We start from the raw sequence: 12,995 nt of genomic DNA on the forward strand, positions 1-12,995 counted from the left end.
CTATTTATATTAAACCATAAGAATTACCATACTTTATGAATAAACTACTGAAAAGAAAAATAGTTTTTTATAGTGAATATATACTATATAGTTACTACAGTCGCTTATAGTTACTAGTTCTATTGGATTGCGACCCCTGGGGTAATTACATAATTTTAAAGACACACCAATGGCGTCAGATGCAGCAGATTGGTTTTATAATATCAGGTTAAACTTTCTGGCACATTTACAGCTCTGATTTACATGAAAACTAACATTAAACTAAGAATAAACTTGGGTTTATTGGTGTGTGTGCGCTGTTGCATGCAAGGTTTCTGTATATATAACCACCTCAGAGGATATTGGGGGGTCGCGAGTCACTAACATTGTTATTTTGGGGGTCGCAAGCTAATAAGTTTGGGAACCCCTGCTCTAGATTACGCTTATTTTACCAAAATAAAATATGAACATGCCTGAATTTTTAATTAATTAGGACAGTAAGGTCTGACTTTGCTTTGACAAAAGTCTTGTCACTTAACAAACATAATGTACAGTATAGAGTATAAAGTCATGGTGCAGTGTGAAGAGAATGAATATTGTGTATGACTCCCATGAGCTTAGAGGACTGCATCCATACATTATTAATAAAGTCATCTGGAATGGCAAAGAAAGTGTTCTTGCAGGACTCTCAGAGTGCATTAAGATTCTTTGGACTCATTTTGAATGCCTCCTCCTTTATCTTACCCCAGACATGCTCAATAATGTTCATATCTGGTGACTGGGCTGGCCAATCATGGAGCACCTTGACCTTCTTTGCCTACAGGAACTTTGATGTGTAGGTTGAAGTATGAGGAGCGCTATCCTGCTCAAGAATTTGCCCTTTCCAGTGGTGCGTAATGTAATGGGCAGCACAAATATTTTAATACCTCAGGCTGTTGATGTTGCTATACACTCTGCAGATCTTTCTCACACCCTCCATACTGAATGTAACCCCAAAACATGATTTTTTTCTTCACCAAATTGAACTGATTTCTGTTAGAATCTTGGTCCATGCGTGTTCCAGTAGGTCTTCTGCAGTATTTGTGATGGTTGGGATTCAGTCAACCTTCTGCCACTTTTCCAAATGATCAACAAGAAGTCAAGTTATTATTTGTTGCTCTTACAACTGGGATCGACCACAAGACTTTTGTGTGTATATATTTGTGATTTCAGAGATGTGAGCTCCAGGATGTCAGCAGCTCTTCAGCAATCATAAACACACATCCTTATCTTGTCCTCTTAATTTGGATTCGATTAAAAGGGTCCCACTTTATGTTGTGTCCCTAACTAATATGTACTTACATCAAAAAAATAAATATAATGTACTTACTGTGTTTATAATGTATTTGAGAACACTTGTGATGCTTTTGAGTTGGAATAGAGGTTGGGTTATGGACAGGTTTGGTGGCATGGGTAGGTTTAAGGGTGGGTTAAGGTGTAAGGGATGGTCAACAGTGTATTTGCAAATGTAACTACAAAAGTTAATTACAGATGTAATTACATACATGTATTCAATTAAGCATAAGTACACAGTAAATACATGTATTTATACAATGAATACATTGTAGCTAGCTATTAATTCCTATGTAAGTACATATTAGTTAAGGCCACTTAATATAAAGTGGGACCCTTTATTTTGATGGTCTGTTTGTTGAATTTAAGTTACCTTGCATCTACATGCCAATTAATTCTCATTAGATTATTAGTAAAGTAGTTCTGTTAGGTTGGGGTTAAGGTTAGTGTAAGCTGACATGTACTTGCAAAGATTCTTGTAGTCTGTTTATGTCTGTTAAAGGAGCAGTATCAACAGATATTAAGCAGTCTACTAATAGTCAAATGGACCATCAAAATAAAGTGTTACCCAATATTTCAAAATTGCCACAATTTAAAATATTTAAACCCTACAAGAAGTGTCCACCCCCCCCCCCCCCCCAAAAAAAAAAAAAAATGAGAGTAGATAAATGCAAAAGAGTCTGAATATAAAATACAACAGAAATCAGTAAGAACCATAATTGTTTGGTTAACATTAATTGTTCAAATTATCTTTTGTATGAGCTTAAACTAATGAGCAATTTTCCTTTTGGATGGACTGTCATTTTAATACTGTGATGATATTTATTTTGAGTCAAAATATACCAAGCCAAAATATGTTTGTTTTTTTCTTTGTCACATTACAACACTTTCAAAATATCAATAAACATCTAAAGCACAATATCTATAATGCATACTGTAATTTAATAGAACAAAGTATCATAATATATTAAATAAACCCAGACTTTTCATGTAAAATTATAGAAATGTATTACCAAAACAAAACAAGTCAATAGCATTCACATTTTTAAGCTTGAAGCACACAACACATACAATAACTATATATTACACTAGGAAAAATAGTACTGTATTCCTCTAAGAACTAACAAAATTCAGAGTAAATTTATAAACTTTAAGTGTGGCGAATATTCTCATAAACCGAGGAATATGAAAAGTCATTTATCATGCATAAGACAACAATCTCCTTTTATTAGTTGTTATCATTATAAGGCTTGCACATGTACATATGCATGTCTGATTTTCTGGTTATAAAGTCAGCAGATCTACAATATTTGCAATCCATTTCATCCCAAATCAGACTGCAGATAATGCATTTTCACTGCTGTAGTGAACGCTTTGAGAAGCTGGTCATGACCTCTCAGTGTTATCAAAGTACATTTAAAGAGTTCAGTTGCAAAAACCTCTAAATGCAATCTGAAAATCTCTTTCTAAAATGAGCATTTTTCTTCAGTGATTAACTTTTTTGATTATTAATAGGTTAATTTCTTTGTCTTTAAAGTGAAATTCCTGAACATAAACAGAAGACTGAGAAAAATGGTAATTTTAGAAAATGTTCTTTCTTTATTCTCTTCATTTTCAATGTAGCTTAAGCCCAATAGCTGATGAATGACAGGGTGTTGTCACATTTTGCAGGTCTGATTGGCCTAAAAGAAGCTCTGGTGTGACTAGTGTGTTAGTGTGGCTCATTTTATGAGTGACCAGTGCCATTTAAAGCTTCAACAACAGATCAGCTAAGAAATAACTAAGTTTGAAAACAATATCAATGACATATTGACCAAAGACATTTAAGGGGCCACGAAACCCCCGTTTCAGCAGGCTGTTTTCACACTTCTAGTTAGGAAAAAGACAAGAAAGTGGGTGTGTCTAACTCTGTTTAGGTGGGAGTGTCGAGGGAGGGAAAAGGGGAAGGATTTGAATAAAAGTGGGAGTTTCCATTTGGTCACGAGCTGATTTTGAGGCAAAACAAACACGCACGCAGGGGAGAAAGACAGTGACTGTGTTTAATGGCGGTGGAATGTTTGATTCAGCACGTATATAAGAAAAAAAACACATTTCTCGGTAGGCCAGAAAGCCGTGTGTGTGTGTGTGTAGACTATCCTATCACAAAATGCATCAAAAACTAAACACGACGGTCAGTAATAGTTTGCTTGCAGTGTTTACATGTTTACACTCGGAGAGCAGCATTTACAGCAGATCTTTCAGTCCATAATATTGTAGTGATATTAACGTAAACTAAGTAACTTGGAAATCATTTTGGAAATCTGTTTGTCTGTAAACACTGAAAGAGTACTGCTAACAATACAAACTATAACTTTGCCATCTGAATGAACAAAGAAAAGGGCGCTGATAGCACACACACTTACCAAATCTGTAGAGACAGAACAATCAACACCAACTAGAGCCGCATCTTTTTAAAAAGGAGACGAGCTGCAAATCCGGATTTCACAATTTCCAGATGCAAAAAGCTCTTTTTTACCCTCAAAAAGAGTAAAAAATGTTCCGTACAACTGTATTTCTGCCGCGTGTCGTGTGCACTGATCCACACATGAGTCCAACTGCGCTCTTATAGCAAGAAAATAAAAAACAAAACCTTTGTTGCAGCACATTATAAAAGCAACACTGACGACCCATATCTCCAAACAATTCTTATTTTTTTCCTACGTCTTTTGGCAACACAACATGTCGTCTCTCTGCCGTCTGAAAGCTGTTTCAGGTACGAACAGTCTTCGAAGCTAGCATGCATATTAATGAAGCTGCACCGCATACACAATAGAGCGCACTGATTGGTTTGAACCAAGCCATACTCATGAATAATGCAGCACACTCAGAGACGTAATAAGGTACTCCCAGGTACAGACGTTCAGTCTACATGCTGGAATACATGCTAAGATCTCATGGCCAAGACGCAGCTTCAAAAATTTATTTCAAACCGAATTTGCTCGCAAAAACAACAAATTTTCAGTTTTTAGTGAAATATATGTGTTATAATAGTGTTTTTAGCAGTGTGGGACACATATATGACTGTCAACAGCTTAAAAAATGTGTTTCGTGACCCTTTAAACCAGGGGTCACCAACCCTGTTCCTGGAGAGCTCCTTCCTGCACATTTCAGTTGCAACCCTGACCAAACACACCTGTTTGTAATTATCAAGTGCTGCTTTAAGTACTATTAATTGGTTCAGGTGTGCTTGATCAGGGTTGGGACTGAATTCTGCAGGAAGGTAGCTCTCCAGGAACAGGGTTGGTGACCCCTTCTTTAAACAAGCCTAAAAAAGGAAAAGTTGACACAAAATGCAAACTAAAAGGACAGAATGATCAAAAACGTCAGCTTTTTTTTTGTACCATTACAACATGCCTACCTTATAGGACATACATCCTTTCATCAGCAGTCTGAATTTCAACATTAAAACTAAAAGGCTAGAGTGAAATCATTATTACAAGAAACTATGAATGAATCTATTTGATCATAACATTAGCATCAGGAAAGATACAACAAAACCATACTATTTACAAAAGTCACTGGAATTTGTGGTAGCATTGTAATTACTTACAATAATTATATCTGAAATGTTCTTACTTTTTCTATGAGTGAATAGCTAGTTACAAGTTATAGATGCCAATATTAAAACAAATTAATGGTAATTAAATTGGCCTCTGTCCTGCAAACTTTATATTAGTGATAGATTCACAAATTGTTGGAAATGTGTCATCTTTCCTCGTGTAGAGATGTGTCACTGGTTTTCTTTGGCAGGAAATGTAGGGAACTTGATGACAAGAGATTTTCATCTTCACGGGTGTCTCAGCAAATTCGTATTGTAAAGAAAACTGCAGCTTTAGTCTGCCACAATCAGAACGATTCTGTGGAAACACATATGTAACTGTAGCAAGTAGGTATTTCATATATACTGTATGTTAAAGGGATTTTTCACACAAAAATGGTACTTCTCCCATCCTTTACTCGTCCTCCACTTAATCCAAACCTGATTTTGTTGCTTTCTTTTATGTCTTCTGTTTATCGCTTGAATAAGTGCATCGTGCAAATATTTAAAGTGCACTTATTTTTTTAGAATTTTCATTTTCAATGCGCTAATTATATTAATTATACTACAAATTGATGTGGAGTAGGATACAAGTGTTCAATTTGGGATGCACCTAATGTCTGTTTTATCCAGCATTTTTAAGTATATCGTTTGTGTTCAACAAAAGAAAGAATCAAACAGGTTTGGAACAAGTGGAGGATGAGTAAATGATGAAAGAATTTTCTTTTTTGGGTGATGTATCTCTTTAAATCTGATAAACAGTAGTAAGCTGACTATGTTATTAGGTTCTGACTGATCAGCTAGTAGGATCAACGTCTGACTGGGTCAATCAATAATTGTCTACGTTTAACACTATAGCCCCTGACAATGAAGCAGAAATAGGTCACAGGAAGATGTTTTGCACTTTCTGCTGTGCATTCTAAGAAACACCTACATTCAGCTGTCTGCTTCTCTGTTTTCTCGGCTTCTTCTCGGTAGCTGATGCTCTTCAGGCTCTGCGCATGTAGAACAGAAGTATAAAAGCATGAGGAGCCATATTGTGATACAGATCAATAATTTACACATTAATTCAGTTCAATCTGTTATTTCAAGCATTATTGTTTTTTTTACACACACTGTAAACAATTTCATGTAGAATCTACAGAAACTTACTGGAAGCAGTTTGCCAGTAACTTACTGTAAATCAATTGCAGCAAAACACTGTATTTATATTAACAGCACTATTTATCTTGCTGTACATGTTTTAACAGAATTGTATGCATGTCTTTACTGTAAAATATGCAGTCATTTTCACAATGCAACTTTAAAATACAATAACATACTGTAACTTTTCTACAGAAAAATACAGTTCATATTATAGTTAAATACAGTGTAGTTTGCAAAAATTGCTAACGGTGCACACTCAAACACACCCATAATATAATAAATCTGATCCACTCATTAATGATGTAAATTAAATTACAATTGAACGTTTAAATATTACAGTTTAAAAAATAATGAAGCAGTGAAAGAGGCTATTGTGTTTTAAAGGATCAAGAAAGTCATAAAACAGAAAACTATATAGCAAAAACCAGACTCTGTTACAGACAAACATTTTTTTTTTAAATGGCAACGACCATGATATATATCATGATTTATATATATATATATATATATGTGTGTGTGTGTGTGTGTGTGTGTGTGTGTGTGTGTGTGTGTGTGTGTGTGTGTGTGTGTGTGTGTGTGTGTGTGTGTGTGTGTGTGTATTAAATCATGAAATAACTTTGGTGTTCATTCAAATATATGCACACATTTTGGAGCTTAAAAACTCTAGAAGCACACCAGTTTGGTAAAATAAAATAAAAAATCTAAATGTCAAAACATGTTTTTTTATGTTTTTTATTGCAGGCTATTTCTGTGATGTTATTTCATTAACAAAACTGAGAATTATTTGTTGTTTCAAACTATTTTCAGGAACAATCATATCAGCCTGTTCTAGATAAGCAGTTATATGGGATGATATCTTACAACTTGGTTATTTTGTTTGACTTCAAGATAAGATTGTGCTGGCATAAATACTGACCATCCTTGCGCAGGACACACTTCCACAAACAGAAACACAGGCAGAGGACCAGTAGAAAAGCAACTGTAGTCACAGAGATCAGGATGGCAAGAGCTGTGCCAACTGAAAAAAAAACAGTGAAAGACAATCATTTATTGATACTAGAGATTTTTTCTCAGTAATCTTTTTGTTATTATTTCACTTCAGGAATGGCACAATAACCTGTTACTGGATATTTCAGGGACATTTATATCCCATTTATACCACAGTTTTGTCTGGTTGTTGAATCTGATTGGCTGATAGCCGTGCAATATTCCGTCAGTAGCAGCACTCGTCCAGCCTCTTCACCCTTCACCTTTGTGTATTACTCCGCCCACATACAGCAACAAGCAGAGGACACTCTACAGAGTGGCCAACCCTGTCCCTGGAGAGCCATTTTCCTGCAGATTTCAGTTGCTACCCATATCAAACACACCTGAACCAATTAATTAGGACCTGAACACCACGTGATAATTACAGGCAGGTGTGTTTGATATGGGTTGCAACTGAAATCTGCAGCAAGGTGGCTCTCCAGGAACAGGGTTGGCCTCCCCTGCTCTACAGTTTTACAAATATTGCTGCTTTTGGGCAACATAATGTACTTTTGAGGCGTTTTTATGTGAGAATGTAGTTGTTTAGATTGTAACTATGCAGTTTATTTATATAGATAGTGTCTATTTTTAAATATTTATAATTTATAAGAGACAGCACGTCAGTAGCCATTAGCTTGTCATACTGAGACCAAAAATACAGCATTAATTTAAACTACAGCTGATCAAATCATTAATAAACTGGTAAGTGACTTTATAAGTCGATCTCTCTTTTGTATGTTGTGCTGTATTTATACTATAATAATTGTGGTGTATTGAGTGTGAGATGGGATTTATCCTGAAGTCTTAAAACCAGAGATTGCCATCTGCTTCTAATGAGTCTCTTGTTTTCGCTACTGCAGACTATTAGAGTAAACAGGAAGAAAGAATAAATGTCCAAACTGTTGAAATGTTCATGTGGATAAGTCCACAGATGGACATTTCTTTTGTAGATAAACAATTCTAGCGTGTGAAGAGAGTGTTTAAACAATAATCATCTTCCAACAATAAGTTTTACTTTTTAAAATTCCAGAGGGCCAAAAGCATCCAGTTGCTGAAAAAAAGTTTAAAACAGAGATAAATCCAGAAGTCAAATTAAACAGCACTTGTGTTTAACTAACTCTACATTATATACAGGGGCTTAAAAAATAACCCAAGGAATATAACCAGTCTGATATAACAAGACTGCAAGTTATGACAGTCTCAGGACAACACTGCAGCCTTTTGTGATTAAGATCTGTTCCCGTTCCACCCTTTGTATAAACTACAGAAGTGTTTTCTTGGCTTTAAAGGTTTGTTTCCCTGAGTATTTCTGTCCACTGGTAGACAACTATTTCAGATCAAGACATTTTTACAACTTACCAGGTTTTTACATTTGATATCTAAAGCAGATTTTTTACATTACAACAAATTCTCTGAGCTCAATCAATGTTTTGTTATACACAATTTATGCAACATATACCAACATAAAATCTATAAAGCTGTTTGGAATGTGCTAAACAATAGTAATTCAGTTTCTCTTGTACAATAAAAAAGAGCTTTGTATACACTGTTATTATTATCTTGATATAATATAACAAATAAAAATGTTGTTTCATTCTATTTCATGCATACAAAAGGTTGTTTCATGCATGTCAAATAATGTTCATACTGTGCGAAAACCATTTATGTTGTCAGCGAATACTAGTTTTAGTGATTTCTAGTGTTAATGTTTCTGGAAATCAGATGTTAACAGACAAATGGAGATGGAAAAAGCAGCAGTAAAGCCCATGGAAATGCCATGGTAACACTTTACAATAAGGTTTATTAGTTAATGCATTTACTAACATGAACTAATCATTAACAACACATGTACAGCATTTATTCATCATAATTGAACATTTACTAATGCATTATTAACATTCAAGTCCATGCTTGTTAACATTAGTTAATGCACCATGAGTTAATGCAATATGAACTAACAATGAACTACTGTATTTTCATTAACTACCGTTTATTAACATAAATACTGTAGTAAATGTATTGTTCATTGTTTGTTTATGTTAGTAAATGCATTACTTAACATTAACTAATGAACCTTATTGTAAAGTGTGACCAATACCATTATGTAACTACATCTATGCACAAAAAAAATGGTTGGGTTTCACACAAATCCCTCATGTTGTCCCAACAAAAACTGATTAAATCTTAATTAGACCTTTATTATTTATCTTTATATAGACTAAGTTTTAAAAAAGTAATAAAAAAGTCATGTTCTAGGACTCCTTATTTACTCTCAGTCACACACTGATGGCCTATAACATAACATAAAAAATAAAAAAAATCACAATGAAGCTTATTATTAACTGTTTGGAATCTTTTGATTTTATTTAACTTGTCAGCTTTGTGAATTGTATGTTGTCAGATTCCTTAGAATCAATCTAAATTAGTTAAAATGGAATACTATTAGATTTAATCAGATGAATATGGTATAAACATATCTACTGTAGCTGTAGAAAAAAGACAGATCCATCTTAAATTCTATGGAATTAGTTTACTTAAAACGCAGGAGCGCAATGCTGCACAAATTAGATGAATTAATTTAATACACATTGGATGTATTGATATTATTACATTACTTGTTTGTCTGATTTATGCTTAACTAACAAATATTAATCAAATAAAGTTTATTAGTTCAATTATGATAAAAGTACGTCTTCATACTTTTCTTTCATGACTTGAGGTGACATCAACATTTATGACAAATACCCTACTACACATACTTTCTAACAAAAAAAGTGTCTTACCAAATCAATATATAGTTTAAAACAGATTCCACTCACTTTTAGTGTTCATGGAAACAGCAATGGCCGTCTCCAGTCCTTTATGATGAACCAGACATTTGACGGAGACGTCCTTCAGGAGTCCGGCCTGGATGGTCAAGGTGCTGATGACCAGAGTCGTCCCGTCACTCTGCTGGACATCGATGGTCACAGGTGGACCGATGGTTCTGTCATTCCCCTCCACATTCCACACTATTTCAGCCTTTGGTCGGGCCACAGCTGTACAGTTCGCCTCGATCACTCCTGGCGATGTGGTCTTGTAGCTTACTTGAGGTTTAGGCAGGACTGAAAATGTGGAAATAAGAAGTCAAAATTGTGAGTTTTTAAGTGAGTTTTCACATATTTTTCCAAATGATGTGAACAGAGCAAGTAATTTTTCACAGTATTTTTGCCAACACCTTTTCTTCTGGAGTAAGTCTTACAGTATATGTTTCATTTCAGTTAGAATAAAAGCAGTTTTATATGTTTCTAATATTAATTTTAATATTATTAGCTCCCTTAAGCAATATTTGCTTTCGAAAGTCTACAGAACAAACCTTCGTTATACAATGACTTGCCTAATCATCCTAACTTGCCTAATTAATCTTTAATTTAAGTCTTTAAATAGCATTTTAAGCTCAATTCAAGTGTCTTGAAAAATATCTAGTAAAGTATTATGTACTGTCATCATGGCAAAGATAAAATAAGTCAGTTATTAGAAATAAGTTATTAAAACTATTGTGTTTAGGAAAAATGCCCCAATGCATGTGAATGACTATCAGCATAGACATCACTCAAATCTTCCCAATGCTCAAAAGGCAGCATGAAGTAGTTCCAGGCAGGTTTTGACTGCAGTACAATTACATATCACATATGAGGTTTGTAAGAAACTAACTCTGCACACAGGAGGACTTTAAGGCCATAAACCTGACCAATTTCTTGAAATAGACTGATTTCACGCGGCTGCCATTTTCAAAAGCGAAATCGAGGCTGCGGTGGGAAGAAACCCGGAAGTATCATTGGGAGTCACATAGGATTGTATGGCTGTATATCTTATCAGCGAAGATAAAGTGACACAAATGTATAATTTCTCCGCCTTCCGGGTGACCCGAAGGTCCGTTCTGAATGAATGGTGAATGTAAAAAGGGATATCAGAGCTCATTTTCAGCCAAGTTAAGGGAAATGGCACTAGTTAGCTGACGTTTTCTTTCCCAAACACACGTTTTAGATGCCATTTATCAAACTCGAGTTAATAAACTGATTCTTTCACTATATTAGACTTGTCACGATACTGAATTAAATGAAAAACCGGCAATCTCGCGCTAACATTTAAGGCAATGTTAATGGCTTTCTTAAAACAGCGCTGATTTGCCATTGTGTTCACGTGTTCAACAGAAATGCTTGTGATTGGCCGAGAAGGTCATTAGTTCACCCACCGCTGTATACTAAGCACAAACACAGACGAGCGATCTGCTTGATGACTCGACCGATCTTGATGGCTGCTTCATGCTCCAGTCCGTGTATCTGTGTTTGCACTGGGTGAAGAGCAGTAAACTGAGCACTAACCAAACACAGATACACGGAGACTGAAGCGCGAAGCCGTGAAGATCAGTCAAGTCATCCGCGCTCAGCAGCGCTTCCATGTTATCGGGAAATAGCCGGGTTTAAAACTTCAGTACCAGGACAACACTATTACAGACAACATGAGGGTGTGCTGCAGAGGACTGCAGTGTTTTATCATTCACCGGGTTACATAGGCTGAAGCAGGAAAGCGTCCTCACGGTGTTTAACTAGTGCCATGAACTGAAGCCTATGAGGACACAAGCACATCACTGAGATTGTGATTTTGTTTGATGCTAAATTGCTTTTATTGTTTAAAATAAACTTACTGAATCATATTAAAGTGATGTTTACACTATTTCTGCATTTTGAAATCTCGGCAACAGCTGGAGGTTTGTAGTACACAGCATGTTACTGCAATGTTTACAGTGCTGGTCCGATACTTCTGGGTTCCTTCCCAACGCAGCCTCGCTTTGGTTCTTTAAAATGGCAGCCGCGTGAAATAAGCGTATACAACATTTGAACAGCATCTTTAAGCATGATAACTTTAGTATAAGCAGAATAATTAACTTTTTGAATTATTAAAAAAAAAATTCACGACACCTCAAACTTAGGCCCAATCCCAATTCTGCCGTTTAGCCCTGTCCCAGTTCCCTTTAGCTTGAAGGCATAGGGCTAAGGGAAAGGCTTTATAGCCTTTCAAATGGAGATTTTTTAGGACCACATTTGAAACCAAGGGGTAAGAAATTTTCCCAGAATACACCAGCCACAACGGCAGGATAGCTACACCCGGAATAAGGAGATCCACAAAAGAGTAATTTTGTCATTATTACAAATTTTTACAACAAACAAGCACGTGTTTTAATATATTCATAACTGCGTTCATGTTCCTCTCATATAGCAGTCCAACAACATTCTCGATGACACTTGAATACCCTAGCAGAAAAGTCTAGTGGCTGGGAACGACCATTTTACAGTTTCTGCTATAATGTTACTGTTGTTTTTGTGTGTTTGCATAGATTAATATGGCCACAGTGTAAATGTGCAGTATACAGTAGTTATGATCTCATTGCCACATTATCATTATGATAACATGATAAATAACTTCAGTGATTTCCTAAAGATTAATACCAAAAAATAACACAACTGAAATAACTACAGCAGTCGTCATCGTCTGATCTTACATGAAGAAAGAGCTCACGATGACATATAATGACATGTGCAGGCATTGTAGGGGTGTCTTATTTCTTAAGGCTGATTTATACTTTTGCGTCAAGCGCACACGTATGCTTCGGTGCGGCCTATGTGTGGACACAAAGCACTTGCCGTGGTCGTCAACGTCGCTTTTTATTCCAAAAATGTAACTACATGTGGTGATTGGTCGGCTTGGCTGACGAATGTAGGCAGGACCAAGAGCCGCGCGAGCCCGGTGGACTGATTGTTTACATGTTTGGAGTCCCATGAAGGAGCTCCGGATGGAAAGTTCTGTTTTGTGTTTACCTCAAGGTTAAAGTTGTTGCACGTCCGCTGGTTCTTGCCTCAAAATGAGCAAGTTTAAACCACTTGTACATTAAGGA

At 35.7% G+C, this 12,995-nt stretch overlaps 1 protein-coding gene across 1 annotated transcript in view; it reads right to left on the minus strand.

Moving 5' to 3' along the window:
• Positions 1 to 2,234: 2,234 nt before the first annotated feature.
• zgc:113337 overlaps positions 2,235 to 12,995 on the minus strand; it is a 28,283-nt gene continuing 17,522 nt past the window's right edge. The window contains exons 6-9 of the mRNA NM_001013319.3: positions 9,880 to 10,164; positions 6,951 to 7,052; positions 5,823 to 5,883; positions 2,235 to 5,207 (exon numbers count right to left, since the gene is read on the minus strand). Of these exons, the coding sequence (NP_001013337.2) occupies positions 5,825 to 5,883; positions 6,951 to 7,052; positions 9,880 to 10,164 (446 nt within the window). The 3' untranslated portion in view covers positions 2,235 to 5,207; positions 5,823 to 5,824. The remainder of the gene's footprint in view (positions 5,208 to 5,822; positions 5,884 to 6,950; positions 7,053 to 9,879; positions 10,165 to 12,995) is intronic.

The sequence above is a fragment of the Danio rerio genome, chromosome 9, assembly GCF_049306965.1.
Source record: "Danio rerio strain Tuebingen ecotype United States chromosome 9, GRCz12tu, whole genome shotgun sequence".
Classification (NCBI taxonomy): domain Eukaryota; kingdom Metazoa; phylum Chordata; class Actinopteri; order Cypriniformes; family Danionidae; genus Danio; species Danio rerio.